Source organism: Passer domesticus, chromosome 6 (assembly GCF_036417665.1).
Source record: "Passer domesticus isolate bPasDom1 chromosome 6, bPasDom1.hap1, whole genome shotgun sequence".
NCBI classification, from domain to species: domain Eukaryota; kingdom Metazoa; phylum Chordata; class Aves; order Passeriformes; family Passeridae; genus Passer; species Passer domesticus.
In genome coordinates, this window is record NC_087479.1 from 58,855,163 (window position 1) to 58,872,104 (window position 16,942).

Sequence of the window (16,942 nt, forward strand, 5' to 3'; positions counted from 1 at the left end):
TTTGGTACCAGAGCTTGACTGCCACCCTTCACAGATATGGAGGGACATTGCCAGTAGCTCCACCAATCAACCCAACCAACCCCATCTTTGTTGGCATAATCTTTAGTGAATGAAGAATTTGAGGCTGTGACAGTTTATGTTCTTTATAAGTGTGTAACAGATTGAAATATAAGCAAGCTTACAGTAGTAAAGCTCTTGGAAAGTAATCTTTCAGAAAATAAAGGTCCTGCATCCTCACAGACACCTAAATAAACACCTTTATTTAGCACAGAACGTGAGGTTGTTGCTAATCAACTTCCAAAGGCAAGTTTGGAACCCCAAAATTTGCAAATTTGATGCTAACAAATGCCTTAGTGGGGTCCTAGGAGGACTTCAAACTGCTTGTTGTTTCTCATGCTTCTTGGAAGTTGTGTGTAAACGCAGTTGTATTCCCCCATCTGCTACAGTCCTGTCCTGGAGAAAGGGGTTAGAAAGGGATTTGTGCCCTCTTGTGCATCTGTCATCCTGACAGCATTCAGGTCCTGCTTGAAGACCCTTCCTGCTTTCTCCTCCACTTACAAAGCAGTGGAGGGAGGGAGAGGGAGAAGAGCATCTTAGGATCAAAACCCTGGAGTTAGGGACCCCAGGGCTCTAGGTTCACTTTCTTTTTTCCCACCGTTGTAACCTTCTTTTGTGGGTTTGGATAAGTCATTCAGCGTCGCTGCGCCTCAGTGTGCCTTGTGTAAAGGCAAAATAATGAGCCCCGCTTTCTGCTGCGTGCATCTGCCGGGATTTTCCCGAGCGCTGGAGCAGCCCTCCCACGCTCCCGAGGTGACGCTGCTGGGAGCCTGCGGCTCTGACGGGCTGGTGTGCACATGGACCTGGTGTTTGTGCCACAGCATCCCTCGGTGTCCCTCTGCCCCCTCCGCGGTACCCGAGGAGCGGCAGCGAGGGCTGTCTGTCCGTCCGTCCGTCCGCGCTGTTCGGCTGGTGATGTTCACCGTGTCTGCTGCTTGGCAGGAAGACGCGGGGCTGGAGGGGTGTGGGGGAATTCTTCGAGCCCTGTTGTCCCTCCGGTAACTGCAGACTGTGGCAGGAATGCGGGTGATTAATGTCAGCTCTGCGGGCTCACCCGCGCTGGTGTCCGGGAGGCGGCAGCGTCCCCAGCGCCGCTCTCCAGCCGAGCCCGGCAATTCAGCCCGAGCAAACACACCGAGCTGCTGATCACACGCTCTGAAACAAAACAGCACTTCACTCCGGGATCTGGGCAAGATCAGACTTCCCTCCCTCCCTCCCTCGCTGGCTGCTCCCCTCCCCTCCCGCCGTCCCCTCCCTCTCTGCCCCCTCGCTGCTTTTCCCCTCCCTCTCCCGGCAGAGCCCAGCCGGTCCCTGCGCTCCGACCCGCCAGCCTCACGCTGGGGCCGCTGCCGGCTGGGGCTGCCCGGAGCGCTCTGCTCGTCCTGCCGTGCCCCTCTGCCCTGCCAGCCCCCTGCCCTGCCAGCCCCCTGCCCTGCCAGCCCTGTGCCCCTCCTGCCCTACCAGCCCCAGCCCCCTGCCCTGCCAGCCCCCTGCTCTGCCAGCCCCCGCGCCGCTCCCCAAAAGTTGTGCGGGGCGCCGAGGATGGGAGCGCATCTGCAGCCGCTGGCCCTGCGGCTCCTGGCGCTGACTTTCCCCTTGGTGGCCAAGGGTTTTCCCGACGAGACCTTGGAGAAAGCCGCGAAGTCGGAGGGATATTGCAGTCGGATCCTGCGAGCCCAAGGCACCAGGAGGGAAGGGTACAATGAATTCAGCCTCAGGGTGGAGGGCGATCCGGAATTTTACAAGCCTGGAAACAGTTACCGGGGTAAGTTGGACATCCCCCGCATCCCATCCTAGCGATAATGGTGAGGAGAAGTGGCTGTGGGGCTGCGGCGTGTCTCTGCCTGTCATCCCCGGATCCCTCTTGGCGTGTGCGTGTGTAACTGCGTGGGCTGAGGCAGGGAATGCACCCCACGCATCGCTTTATTGGGGATGCTCCCGTGGCAGGCGAGAGGAGCTGGGTTTCAGTGTGTCGCTTTACTCCCAAGCGTTCCTCATCAGGAGGAATTTCCTCTCTTTCACGAACCCTCTCCGCAGGCTCGGCGCTCGCACAGGGTCACAAGTTGCAGCGATGCAAAGCACGCTCTTCCCCCGTTCGCCCGCTTCTGTGGGATTCCTTCCCATCCCTCTGAATGTAACCCAGGGCACGGGAGAAGCTTTAGCCTTCAGCAGGAAGGAGAGGAAGCTCGGAGCTAATCGTTCCTGCCCTGAAATATGAATGTTAACATAATGAGTTAGCATATGGGCAAACATGATGCAGCACACTGCCAACTTCCCACATTTTCCACTTACGTTTATCCCACCCCATTTCAATTTTTTTTTTTAAATTTTTTTTTTCCTGGGCAAATGAACAGATGGTTCAAACAGGAAAGAGGCAGAGACAGTGCTAACGACCACTGTAAATAAGAGATGGAGGCGTTCGTTCTTCCCTGAGCATGTCACATACAGTCCTTGGAATGAACTTCCGAAGCACATTTGGGTGTATTTTACTAATTAATAGGCAAAGACAGGTTTTGGTCACTTTTTCTGCCTCACTACATAATGCCTTCAGAAAGAAACCTTCTTGGAATGTACTGTTGATCTTGTATTTTAAAAGCACTTTAAAAAGAACTTGGACATTTTTAGGTATCATGACTAACGTACTTTTAGGAAAAAAAGATATTGGGAGAATCTTCTAAGTGTTTCTTAGGTCCAGGGTTAAGAGCAATGTTTTCCCATTGCATGAACATGGGAATCTTAATATATATAGGGAGAAAAGAGTGTGCATGTAGCATAATCATTCAAAGGCTGAGAAATACATCTGCAGCAGTGGTTCACCTGTTTTGAGCACGAGTCTGTAACTTTGCATGCTGCTGGTTCAATTTTTTCCCCCAAAACTGTTTTAACATGATATGAGGAAATGCACATTATCCATAAGCTGGGTAACTGTTCCAGACATTAGTATTGGTGCCTCAAGTCTAGAAGATTTCATGTGGTGTGTCAGCTTGATACATCTACCGAGCAGGACAAACATGTGCCAAGTTTTTTTGATAGTGACAAATGTGAATGTTCTTTAAAAGTTTTAGGATTCATTTCTGTGAAAGTGTTACTGGACACTTTCAGTCATCTACCAAAGAAGTTTCTATTGCATAGAAATGTAGGAAGAAACTCCCAGATGAATTAGCAGGACTAATTTTCTGGAGATATTAGGTCTTGGCATTAGGAACTCAATTAATAAAATCACATTAGGCTATTATAGCTGCTTGGAAGTGAGAAAATTACAGCTAATAGCAAAAAGTTAAAATGTAGAACAGAATATGTGCCTACATCTCTGATCCTTGGGACTGAAGCATTCGGGTGGCAGGTTGGGGTGTGTAGATTGTTCTTTAAGGACACATTCTTGAATGCTTGGAAGAACACAAATAAATGTTGTTGTAACATAGCAGTACTTAAAACTGACAATATACTGAAAGTTTTGAGAGCTTGCTTTCAAAGCCATTTCTGCAGTCCACCTGGAACTTCATTACTGTTTTATGCAAAGGATGGAAAATCCAACTAATGATTTTAAAAAATGAGATATCATGACAGGTCTGTGGGGTTTTGTTTGTTTGTTTGCATTTATTTGTCTGCAAATTACTCTATATGCAACATGGCAGAAGACTTGCACATCCTCCTTAGCACTGGAGCCAGATGTTCCTGTTTCCATGGCCCTTGCCTGAATTGATGCATCTGGATCCTTGGCACATTCCCTAGTGGGCTCTTGGAATAAACTAGTATTTTCAAGGTGGATAACACAGGAATTATCTGCACATGCAAATGTGCTCCACGAAAGCCTCAGTGCAGGGACATCCATTTATCTTCATGCCATCAGTGGATGTGACCCTTCAGACTCCCAAGGAGGGACTATCTCAGCACTCTTGCAGTGTGGGAATGAGGAGACCACCGTTCACAGCCGCTGTTTGGGGGTGTTTTTATGGCTCCCCTGCAGTTATTCACCTTTAGATCAATCAGAATCTATTTGTCCTGAGGGGGAAACCCTGGGGGGATCTGCGGGTAAGGAGCTGTGAAGCCTTGGTTTTCCACCTCTGGAGCTGTGATGGAGAACAGCGGCCCTGGGCATGGAACAACTTCTCTGGGTGGGTTTTCACCTCTTCTGACCAGCAGCAGTGAATAAGGGCATGCTCTCCTGTCAGACAATTAAAAATGTCCCCCTGTAGGACCAGGTTTGTGGGCACACCATCCTAGGGTCCAGATCCTCTCCTCCCTGCTGGGTACCTTCAACCTTGCTGGAGCTGCTCTTGCTTCCACTGAAGGTCAGGGTTCTCAGAGGCACAAATGAGCCTGAAGTTTGGATGGTGATACAGGGTAATGATCCTTGAAAATACTCACTCCTGGCTTTATTGATTGTAGAGTTAGATTAATGATTGCATGAGATTTCCATGAAAAAGTGAGGTAAGTTTCATGCCATTAAAATGTAAATAAACTTGCTTCTACAAAAAGGCAGTAGTGTGCCCATTTCACATGCTAACATGGAGTTGTCATACTTTCTGCTGTGACATCATGAAGTTGTTATTCTGAAGGAGAAAATGAGTACTAGACTAGTACTAGCCTAGTAGTAAGGTTATACTAGTGTAAGTATAACCCTTACATATACCTTCTGTGTGGATGCTGTCTCTGGTTTTAATGACATTTACACTTGTAGGGCAGTTCACTTTCTCAGCTTTTGAGGAAGGGCACATTTAAGGTGTTGTGCTCCATTGCATTGCTTTGGGGACTTCTAAGCAATGTTGAGTCTTTTTCTTTGCATTTCTTTCTTCCCCACTCCATGTGCAAACACTTTTTAAGCAAGCACTCATCCTGCAACTACATCAGCCGTTCCCACATTTCACAAAATGTGGGTGAAATCTGGAGCGTGTATTTGTTGGTACTTGTGCAATGTACAACACGGGATGTGCAGTTGTGTAGGATGAGAATAATCAGATTTCCTGCCTGAAACCAAAGGAGCAACTGCTTTGATCACCCCACCTTCAGCTTGGGACACTGGGGAAAGAGGAGCATGTTGGAGGCGTGTGCCAAAGTGCAACTTGTAAAGTAATTAGAGATTTGCCAGAGGGATGGAAGCAGACAAAAGTAACTGCTGATTTGTAATCTTCCCTTTAAAGCGAAATCCTTAACGCTGAGGCTTGCGCTGAGGTTTAACTGATCCTTGCAGGAAGTTCGTATCATCCAGTGAAAGTTAATGAGTGTGAAGGCGGCGTGAGCAGGACACAGCTGTTGTTTGAAGCGGCGGAGTTTAGCCCAAGAGCTCTCAGCTCTTATGCAACAAAGAGCCGCTCCCTTGTGAAAAACAGATGTGCCCTGACAGCTTCCCAGGGCTGCCCGTGCAGGGCGAGCCTCTGCTCTGTGTGGAAGCCCCGGTGCCGAGGCCGGGGCTCCAGAGGCAGCTCCGGGGTTGGGACAAGCCCCGAGCTGCGGTGCCGCCGAGCGCACGGACGGCTCCGAGCACGGGCAGAAACCCTCCCAGCTCACATTCTGGCCTAGCTCTGGGCTGCCAAAGCACACATCCCTGAAGGTGTAAACCCCAAAGCACAGGCGCTGAATGGCTGAATCCCCAGGAGCCTGCTGTGCTGGGGCTGTCCCGGTCCCCGCCGCGCTCCGGGGCAGCCGCGCACGGACGGAGCCGGGTGAACCCCGGGGCTGGGGTGGTTTGTTTGGCTTTGGGGCTGGATTCGGGCTGGGGATGGCTTGTTTGGCTTGAGGCTGGATGAGATCGAGCCCAGCTGCCTGGATGCGGCTGCTGAGCGAGCACACGGGCTGGGGGAGGGCGGCATCCCTCCCCGCGGAGCGAGCGCGGATTTATTCGGGGTTAGAATGACTGCAGCCGCAGCGGGGGCACTGCTAACCCCGGGCACGCAAAAACTGCGAGTCAGGCTTTGGAATCGCCTTCCTTTCCGATGTCTGTAGCATTTCAGGTCTTCTCTGTTTCATAGGTAGGTGTTTAGGGTTTTGAAAACTGTAACTTTGTGAGGGAAATGAAAACTGTTGAGTCAACTCACAGCTGGATTCTCTGCTTGCTTGCACACACATTTAAGTATTTCTGCTGTAACCTTTAACTCACAGTGATTCAGAGTCTTTAATTGCATATGATATGGAAAAATTTGTTGCATGTACAAGGCCTTTATGGCAGTTAATTTCTAAGAATCACTGCTCAAGCAGGAGAAATGTGCTCATCTCTGAGTTCAGCAGTGTGCTGCTCTCAGTTATTGCAAACGAGAGGCTGCCTGTGGGTTTTCATTCAGCCAGAGCTGCAGAAGTTTACAAAGCTGGACTAATCATGCTAATTATTGGCAGAAAATGAATTAATGATTTGGAGCGATACTTTTTAAAGTAAGCAGGAATTTTAATGGCATTATGCTGCTATTCCATTTTGGAATATAATATGTGAAATTTTCTTTCTCCCCCAAAATCACGACATTTAAGCTCATCATGAGGTTCCATGGAATGAAAAGTGTGGTGAAAATCTTGAGGGGGACTTGCTATTGTGCTCATCACTACCCCAGATTTGTACAGGTGTTTGCAGGTTTATAGATCAAAAAAGTGGCACTTACACAAAAGTTTGAAAATTGAAATCAATCTCTCCAATCCTTTCTTTTTTCCATGTATAGTCAGAAAACATATAGATATTTGTACCAGCACTGTGAGTTTAAGACCCAAGTGCAGCTGAATAATGCTATATATTTTCAATTAGCCTATTTTATATTTTTTTGCTACTGAATTTCTAGATCAAAGAGCTCTCCATATGTTCCAAATGAACTCTGGGGCATATTGTGAAATCCATATCTTTTAAGGGCAATCTGTAATTTCTGGCAGTGTGATTCAACCCCTTGCAGCCTATTTGTGTGAGAGGGAGTCTCTTGTGGATACTCTTCTATGGAGCAGCCTTGGTGTTTGTAATTTGCTCTGAAAACTGTGGGTGGTCTTCAGTTTTTATTGTGCCTGTCAGGGTTGGAGAGTGTGACAATAAAGTACCATAAGTGACTCTGCAATTTATGCTTAAAGTAAAAGCTACTTAAAACATTAAGAGTTCAACTTTGTCTCTTTTAGTTTAATTGTAGAATAACTTTTTTCCCCTAAAATTGACCCCTGCTTCAGGAAAGGATTGCTATAAGTTGTTGAAGAGTTTGGTAATTTCAAAAGCCGTGCCTCAAATTTCTGTCTCATTCTCTCTTTCTGATAGTGTTCAAAAGAGCCTCAGCTGCTGACCCTGAGATTATCTCAGCTGGTTAGAACCTGGTGCTAAAATGTGGCTTCAATGCCTGTGGGGGCCATTCACTTCAGAGCTGGACTAGAAAATCCTTGTGGGTCCTTTCCAACCCAGAATATTCTGTAATTCTGTGAACTCAGGTTGCTGATAGTGAACAGACAGATCACACAAAGCTATCTTGCACTGGCATCAAATCGGGGATTTAATCCTGCTGCTGAGCATGGTGAAATCAGATTAGTCAGCAGCACATGACCTGTGCTCTGCTGGTGGATCCAGAGTGCCTTCCTGGCCAGGGCAGGTGTGTGAAGAAGGAGGGTGTTTGCTGCTCTGTGGGATTGGTTTGGCAATCAGGGCTGGCAGCACAACCTTTAGGGGTCAGCTTCAGCCAGGAGTTTAATTTTGTGTCCTGTTTTGCCCTGAGGATGAAGCAGAGGAAGGATATTTTGAGATTCCCCATTTGCAGAAGCTGGAGTGCTCTGTTGAGTGTAGCTGAGCTAGAGCAGGTGATGTGGTCATCTGGCATTGCAGACAGAGAGACTTTCTGTGCACTGAAATACTTTGTCTGTGCTCAGAACTGGACAAAAACAAAAATCAAATGTTTAGGGATGCTCCTTTACATCTAACACTCCCTCATCCCCCAAAAACAAACCAAAAACCCCTCCCAAAGAAAAAACAACCCAAAGTAGAAAAACCCCTTGCATGTGTGTCCCTACCCCCAAACCACCACCAAAACAACCCTCCTGTAGATCTGAGCAGATTTTCAATCTGGTTTTTAAAAAAAGTGGGGGGAAAAGAGAAAAAAAAAAAAAGCCGAGGTACTTCATGCCAGTGTTTCTCAGTTGATGTGGAAACTTGGACTGAACATTTTGTATTCTGGCTGGCTTGGCTCCCTGGTGTCAGTGCTCTAACTTTGGCTGGTGCCAACTCAACGCACACCTTTCAAGCTGTGAAAGGAAACGCAGGTGGCTGATTTCACAGCTAATGGTGTGTTGTTTTTGTTGTTTCTCCGTTCATCACACCCCAGTGACGCTGTCTGCTGCCACTCCCGCCTACTTCCGAGGGTTCACCTTGATCGCCCTCAAGGAAGGAAAAGAAGGAGACAAGGAAGAAGACCACGCAGGATCTTTCCAGGTGAGAGAACTTCCCCTGCCCTACACCCCTGGGAGGCTTCTTTACTGCTTGCCTGGCTCAAAGGGAGGTTTTACAGGCACAGCAGAGTGCAGACTGCGTTTTGGTAAGCATAAATGTTTGTGGGTGTTGACATGAGGACAGCATAGCGTGTTCTGTGTTCCATGCATGTTCAAGGCATGTGCCTGGACTGCAGCTTGCCTTCCCCCATTCCTACAGCTAAAAATGAGCAGCACTTATTTGAACTAGAGCCTAGGACACCTGAACCTTTTATCCAAAGTGAATATTGAAATTGTTCTATTAATATTTTTGCTTTTGTGTTTCTCTGCCTTGACATTTTTGTCCACTGAGATGTAGAATATGACTCTGAGAAGTGTTTACCATGGCTCTAATGACTGTTTTATCATTCATAAATTAGATTCTGCTGTTTTATTTATGCTCAGTAGTACTTTACTTAATGAACACATTCAGTGGGATGAAATGTTTGTTATTAAAAGGATTAGAATCCAGAAGGATGATTCACAAACTGGTATTTTCAGCTACTCCATGAAGGGAATTCTGGAAACTGAGAGTATAAATAATGTTTATGAAAGAAGGTAGAAATTATGTATGTAGGTTTGAGTCTCACATGAGGTATTGTTTGCTGTTTGACTTTCGGCTTAGAAATATATTATTGTATTGATTACAATTTACAGGATGTGTAATAATATTGATAGTAATTTAATAGTGATTTCTAGGTGAAGATTTCACTTGCCTTGGGTTTCAAGGTTTTCAGAAGAAATGCTCAAGTTTCAATTTTGGTGATCTGCAAGGTGACAGAAATTAACATCTCTTCCTATATTTCTTCTATATTTTTATATGTAGCAAATATGATGTGCAAACTCAATAAGTAATTGCCCAGTTTTCTTACTGAGTTTGCTTAGAGGCCTCTGTCTGGATTTCATACATTCTGTAAGAAAATCTAGAATAACTGAGAACTTCTTTGAGGTTGAAATAACTCCATCTTCCTTAAAATGAAACAAATTCCTATTTGGGAGAAATCTTTTTAATATATACTTTTAATAACGTTGGGTTTTTAAATAATAAGCTAGTATTGATGGATCAGCTACTGCTAAGAAGTAGAAATAGTGTTGCTTAATCTACTTTCAAAGAAGCTTGTCACCATTAATTTCTTCATTTCAGTTGTTGGTATCTCTGTGGCTGTGCCTAATGGAAAAAAATTTGGCCTGAGTTTTGTCTTTATTTCTAATTCACTGTGAGAAACTCACTAAGCTTTGCTGAAGTACAGAGGCATTTTGAAGTTAGCAGAGTTGGAAGCAAATGGAAATTCTATATAGATGGATTAAAAAAAAATCCCAATGGATCTCAGTTGAGGGAAGATTGTTTAATTAAGTGCATTGTCGGGGTTGCAATCTGAACTCGGTGTTCTTATGGGCAGGTGGGAGTTTCAAAGGTTATCCATAACTAAATTTGTATATCTGTGGTTTAAACAACACTCACCATGCTCATCCCACATTAGCACGACTCCCTGAAGTTTATTCAGATGGTGTCTGCCTGTTCTGCCTCTCTGGATACAGATTCTCAATTAAGAATTCAAAGAATGCTTGCAGTGGTAAATACAGACGTCCCTTGCACCATGGCTGGGTGGTAGCAACCAGGAGAAAAAAGATGTTTGTTTCAAGTGTTTGCACTGTGTTTTTATTAGAAAGTGAAGGTGCCAAGGGTGGCTGAGCAGCTGTGCAGAGTAAGAAAAAGCTGTGTGTGTGCAGCAACGTGAATGCCACTTGCAGCTCTGTTTTCCCTGTGTTCAGATGGAGCATATGTCACCCAACGATTCACACAGAGCAACAGAACTCGGGGAAAATTCCTTAACAGTGGCATGAGGCTGAATGCTGCTTTTGGGCTGCACCTCTGCCTCCATGAGGAGCCACATCCACTGCTCAGAGCCGGGTCAAGACAAAGCACTGCTTGAAGCAAGTGCTTCATTGGTTTCAGAAAACTTCCCGGTATAACCAAAGAATGGGATGAAATGGGATTTGGCCAAATTAGACTTTCCCTCCATGACTTAGAGCCTGTCAAACACTTGATTGGCATGCCTCAGCCTGGAAAGTGTGTGTTACAGTGGGTTTCCTGGAGGAAACCTGGCTGCCCTCTGTGCTCACCCTGGGCCAGAGCCCTGGTGTCAGACTGAGCAGCAGGGCAGTGCCTCGAAGCTCTGGGAAGGAGCATGTGGTGGGAAAGAAGGGTCAACATGGAGTTTTTGACATGGATGTGGTACTCCTAGAGGGGAAAGCACTGTTCCCAGGTTCACAGTCTCCTGGAGCAGGGGGAATGCAATAAGCAGCTGCTGAAATCTCCTCATGGCTCATTTGCTCCAGTGTCACTCTGCAGGTCACCAGGTACAGTCAGTCTTCTTTAATCATCAAGCTGCACGGTTGTGACCCTAAAAATAGCACAGCTGTTTTAAAATTCTTGGTTGGACAGGTATTTTTTTTCTGTACACTTTCTGGTTATCCCTGTACTTGAGACCTTTACAGATGTGTGGTATGGACTCCACCATCCTACATCTGTTCTCCTCTGAGAAAACTGAGACTTTAAAATCTGATTTTACTGTTTGTTTACTCAATGCAGTCAAACTTCCTTGATTTTTTGTCCTTGTAGTGCACACAAGACACAATCCAGCCTTAAAATAAATCGCTTTGTCTCCCAAAACCACCACATGTTAAATAGCTAAATTAAATATAGGTAGGGAATCCAAGATGACAAATTCAGCTGTAGAAATTTGGGTGTGGAATATGGCTCTTCCTTATGCCAGTAGTAATTGTACAGCTCAGTGAGGCCCTCTGAAAGCTTTGGGTATCTGTCCCATTGGCCTCTTTACACAAACCATTCCCAGCTCTTGTCATGCAGACTGCTGATCCTTCTCTTTTGTAATGTTTAGCAACAGTCTGCAAATCGTTTGGAAGGCAAATTAAACCCCAGGGCAGCAATCACCACTGGCTGACTGCAAAGAGTGTCTGTGTAGGCCATTTGAGCCAACATATGCATGCAATGTAACAGATTCGGTCTGATAAATAATGTACAATATCAGAAATGTCGCGCTGAACCTCATCTCATCTATCTTCCTTGTTCTCTGAGCAAGGACAAATATTCCAAGGAAATTTTTGGTGGATGTTTTGTCAGTCTGTTCTGAAGTGTTCAACAAGGAGAACAAATTCATCTCTCCAAGTTTAAACACTCCAATATATTAGAAAATTTAAGGAGAAATTTGTAGACCTTTTACTAACATCCAAACTGAGTCTTCACTAATAGCAGTTAAATTGCTCTCTTATGAAATTGTCTTCCTAAATTAAGAATTTTCTTGATACATTATGAGGAAGACAGTCTGAAGTTTCCTTTATCCCCCCTCCAATTCCAAACACACTCTACCTGTTCATTTCTCAAATATTCATATTTTCACTGTAGGCCATCCCCTTCCAGCTTTGCTTTTCCTGCAGTCGAGTTGAGATTCCAGGCTCACGTTCCTCAGAATTGTACACAGGAGTTGATCTGGGCTCTCACAATAAAATCACAGTATTTGGATACAGTAATCCCTGGAGTGGCACAGTTTTGGAGTCCCTGGTATTCAGGGAGGATCTTCTTAATCTGTGGTGGGTGTGTTTTTTTTTTTTATTTTTTTTTTATTTTTTTTATTTTAATGAAGAGCTTAATCCAATTTATCAAGGAAGTACTGAGCTGCAGTCCTGTCCTTCAAGATGTCATTCATTCCTCCAAAAGATGGTACTATTTGTGAACATACCTGATCATTAAACACTCAATATATATATAAAATATAAAAATTATAAAATCTTAATTATAAATATTAACAAAATAGTATATAGAAAATATATACTATAAAATATATATTATAAATATATATATTAAAATGGCATGTAAACATGATCTATTTCTCTCATGTACAGTGAAAAAGTGAATCACAAAGACTCAAAATTAAGCACTTCCTTGTACTGCTTTGGCATAATCACTTATTAGATTTGTATCTTATACCTGCATTTTTGGTGATAGTTTGGTTTGGTGATAGTTAAATGCCTTCATCGTAGTAGTTCCTTTTGCCTATTTTTTGCTCTAGAGTGGACCAGAAAAATTCTTCGTTTAGGCTGTTGAATTTAAGGACCCACCTGTGCAAAAGCAATGTAAGGATGTGAGCAGGCAGAGCAGCAGCCAGAATGAAGGTTCCATTACAGGTGTGGCATTTCTAAGAGCTTGAGGCTGTCCTGAAGAAGAAAACATTTAAGGAAAATTGGAGCAGTCAGCTAAGCAAGGTGGTCCTTTACCTTTAGGCCCTGCACCAACAGCCCAGACATGTCCTTTGTTTTTGGTCACCCCATTCTTTTGGCGCTGTTTAGTTGACTGATGTGCTCAGCAAGGCATTTAGATGAAAAGGTATTTTTACAGCCTCTTAGAAAAGCAGCTCCTCTAATGCTCTGTTCCAGCATTTTATAGGAATCTTACATCTTCTTGTTACAATGCATTTGGAAAGAAGCAGTCTTAAAAGGCTTTTAGCCATTTCTAATGATTTATTCTTCTATTTATAAGCAAAGGTTGTTTTATGGTTTTTAAAAGAATTAATGACTGCAGTTACTTTTTAAGCCTTTAATATTGAAATTCAGCTATACTTATGTCATCTTGATGTTCTTTTAGGCTTGTAAGTTTGGGTTTTTAAAGCTTGTATCCCAATATAAACTCATCGGGCTACTTTGTAAATAGCTTATTCTGGGGTGCATGAATTGGTGTAGTTTTCTTTCACAAGTGCCCAGAACTTCCAAGTATTTGGCTCATGTTTTCATTCTCTACATTCCCAGTCCCAGCATCTCATCAGTGAGACAGAGTCTGTCATCTTACTGCTTAAAAACATGTGGAGGTAATGATCCAAAGCTGTAATTACAGCAGTATTTTAAGTAGAATATGCCAGGTATAGGATTTGTAGACTAAGGAGCTAGACATGAATTCTGAGTCTGTAACATTTAAATCTCTTGTTCTTTTGCATTTGCAAGAGTATTCCCAAATTTTGTTTCTATAAGAGTCACTACAAATATTATTCTAGGCATAAACCCCCTGTATGTTATCATGGAAAACCAAACTCCAGTTCACCTTTCTGTGTAGGGTGGAACTGTTTAACCTCGATGAACACTTTCACACATTTTTCTAGAACTCCAAATTCAATGTCTTGATATTCAGGGATTAAAAATGAGCTTAAAAATAAAAAAAAAATCCCAAAAAAGTACCTGCCACTGGCAGTTTTAGCACTGACTGGAAAGTGTGAACACTTTGAGTGAGATTAAATATAAATATCTCTGGTACACTGGGAAAACCTCAACCTGAACCACTTATAGGCAAGATTTTGGTTAAGAAATTGCCTCAGGAGGGAGTTATGCCTTGCTTAGAGCAGTAAAAGGTGATGTAAGAGAGTGACGAGCACCAGGAGCTTGCAGAACAGAAGCAGCTTTGAGGGTCATTATTTGCTACTGATGAGGCTGGAGAAAACCAAACTGGATTCCAACTGTGCAGTTTTTTGCTTCTTTCCTTTGCATTTTTATTTGAGTTTCAGCTCGTGCTATGAATGAAACAAAAAACAAAAATCTTTACATGGTAATGTTTTTCAGATTTTGCATGCTTTGGTTTATTACACCTTGGGCCCTCCCCCAGTTGATTGTGTGCAGAGCTGCTGTCTTTTAGAATAAATGATTCAAACAATAAAATTTCACAGCCAAAATCAGAAAATATAAGAAATTTCTGAATACTGATTTGTTATGTATTGTTACAGTGGATCTTTGAACTACTAACACAGGTACAAGAGGAAATAAAAATTAAATTGGACTTGCAGTGTAACTTAGTTCACTGGTGAACAAAAATGGGATCCAGTCTCTTAGGCTGGGCTCACTCTTCTGTTGTCAACTTGCTTATCTCAGTTTTGCTGGAGTCCCTTTTCTGAGGGTTTTCTTGCTACATCAGTACCATCAGTTTAAAAAACTTTTTTAGTTAATTTGGCTTTGGTTTATCTTCTGACATTTCTTTTTCTTCATCCTTTTCCTAGCTTCCTGTTTGGCTGTGGAAAAAAAAATCTAACTTCTGGCCACATAATATTTAGTCATCTTTCTTTAATCTAATCTAGTTTTTCCTCTTCTTTCTTTTATTTTTTTGTCTGCTGGAGAAATGCTTTTTCTTGAGAATGACTTCAAATGATGATTATGTCTCAGCAAGAGCTTATGTTTTTTGGAAAGGCTTATGCCTAAACAAATATTTAATTTGTGATGATTCAAGTTCTGTTTTGGAAAAATACCAGCCAAAACACAAACCAAAGAAACCCTCTAAAAACAGTAGAAGCAAAAACAGGAAGAATGCTTTTTTGAGATTAGCTGAAACTCCAGGCTCCTCTTCAGATCCAAGGTTTATCAGAGCTGGATTATCTCAAGTGTAACTTCTGCCCTGCCTTGCACACTGCCAATGCAGCAGAGCAGACTATGCCATGGAAAAAGATCAGAATTGCCTAATTAAATCCCCTGTTCAAGAAAAATATCTATTTTTTTTTCTATCAGAAAATATCTTTTCTGTTCTTTGGATTAGCATTAAATTTCAAGACTTCCTGGTTCTAAGAGGCTTCTGAAGAGACTCATTAAAGAATTGTTTCCTAGAATTTGGCACTGACACTTAAATCAATCCTCAAGAGAGGGAATGACACTGGAAGCACTGTTCCCTTCTGCCTTGGAGATTCCAACCTGCTCCTCAGACACATCGGGGTTCAGAGTCCCATTCTGGGCCTCTGGGGGTTTGGGATTATTTGATGCCTGAAGAGGGTTCTCTGTTCAGGTCCTGCTTCCAGTCCAGAGGCCAGTTTTGCATTTACAATTGTCTCACCCTGAGACAAAGTCTGGATGCCTCTAACTCTGTTTTGTCAATCAGTAAGAGCTGTGTGTTCTTCCCCAGGCTGTATTTAAGTGGACATATCTGTCTCAGTGACTCTAAGGGGATTTACTTCAAATATCCGTTTATTTCCAGCCCAGCTAAACTGCCTAACTCTTTGTTATTCCCCTCTCAGATAATCTTTCTTCAGATGGTGGCACCTGGGCCATGTGAAATTTTAGTAAAGACATTTAACCCCTCTGGCAGCAGTCAGTTGCTCTACAGGTGCCATATGGCAGCTGTCGTGGGTTATAACTCCAGATGTATGTAGGCTCCAGGTTCATTGGAACATCTATTCAGCAGCTCTTCCTTCATTTATAACGTTGCCATTATGTTTCTCTCTTAGATTTCCCTTTTTGTCACCCATAATTCACCAGCTTCATCTAAGGCAGTCATCAATTACTCTGCTTTGTTTCTCTGCTGAGAGAGATCAGCACGCTTATCTCTCAGCTCCTGTGCCCTCCTGAAATGCTCCAAGAATTACCTCTGATGTAGTTTGCCTTTCTGCTGAAACCTTCAGCACGTCACTTCCAATCGATGGGACCTTCCAGCAAGTGTTTGTTCTTTGCATTTCCACTTTGCATCAGGTTAGAAAGCATTTATCAGGCATTCCCTGCTGACCTGGGCTGTCTGAGCTATCACTGCCTGTAATCCTCACCCTGACAATATGGGTCTGGACACCTGTGCTACCCCCCGAAGGGCACAGGGCTTTAAAGGGAGGGTTATTCTGGGAAAATGGCTTTATTCCTCCACTTCTCTCCAGGTAAGCACTGTCAGCTTCCAGCCTGCAATGACAGGCCATGGACTTATGGAGTTATGCCTGTGCCTGAGAGTCTTTTCCCATGATGTGTTTTCTTTTCCCATCGTGTGAATTGGGACAGTGGGGATAGAGGGGAGAAGGGTGAATGAAAGTGATGATAAAGGCTGAGGCTCAGCTTGACAGTTTCTCCAGGTTATACGGACTAGAAGAAAATCCCGTTGTCAGTCCTCTGGACTTCTGAAGGTACACAGATGCCAGAAGAAAGTCTTCCAATTAAATTTAAATTGTGGTCCTTCCTTTTTTTTTTTTTTTTTTTTTTTTTTTTTTTTTTTTTTTTTTTTTTTTGTGTGTGTGTGGTGTGTTTTGCTTTGTTTTGGCTTATTCTTTTTTTCTTTTTTTTCTTTTTTTTTTTCTTTTCTCCACTGCGTTAAGACATTTTGATGACTTATAAGCAGAATGGCTGTTTTAAATTCAGCAGTTTACCTACCTGACTCATTTAGGAATGGCTGCTGTAGGCAAAATCCTTCCTCCAGGCTTCATGGTCAATTCTCACTGCAGCTCACTGCTGAATTAATTGCTGCTAGACTAAAAGAACTGCTCGCTATGCCTGTTGTCTTGAGAACTGCTTCCTGAATTCAGAAGGCACTTTTGCATTATTCAAGTGACAATATTTTTAGCTTCCATTATTCTAGACTGCACATGTAGCCTGCTCAGACTTAGCTGTGGACTGCCCTGAGTCTTTCATCTCAACTCTTCCCTTTCTAATGATGGAAGTGACCTCTCAGTGTTTGCCA

The 16,942-nt window shown here is 43.6% G+C and overlaps 1 protein-coding gene across 2 annotated transcripts in view; it reads left to right on the forward strand.

Annotated features, from left to right (window-relative positions):
- The first annotated feature begins 1,443 nt into the window (after nucleotides 1-1,443).
- The window catches only part of SPON1 (spondin 1), a 183,704-nt gene continuing 168,205 nt past the window's right edge, over nucleotides 1,444-16,942 (forward strand). The window contains exons 1-2 of one of the 2 annotated variants that reach the window (XM_064426094.1): nucleotides 1,444-1,822; nucleotides 8,325-8,431. In XM_064426094.1, the coding sequence (XP_064282164.1) occupies nucleotides 1,600-1,822; nucleotides 8,325-8,431 (330 nt within the window). In that variant the 5' untranslated portion in view covers nucleotides 1,444-1,599. Of the gene's footprint in view, nucleotides 1,823-5,919; nucleotides 6,027-8,324; nucleotides 8,432-16,942 lie in introns of those variants that run through there. The other variant, XM_064426095.1, reaches the window with a different exon arrangement.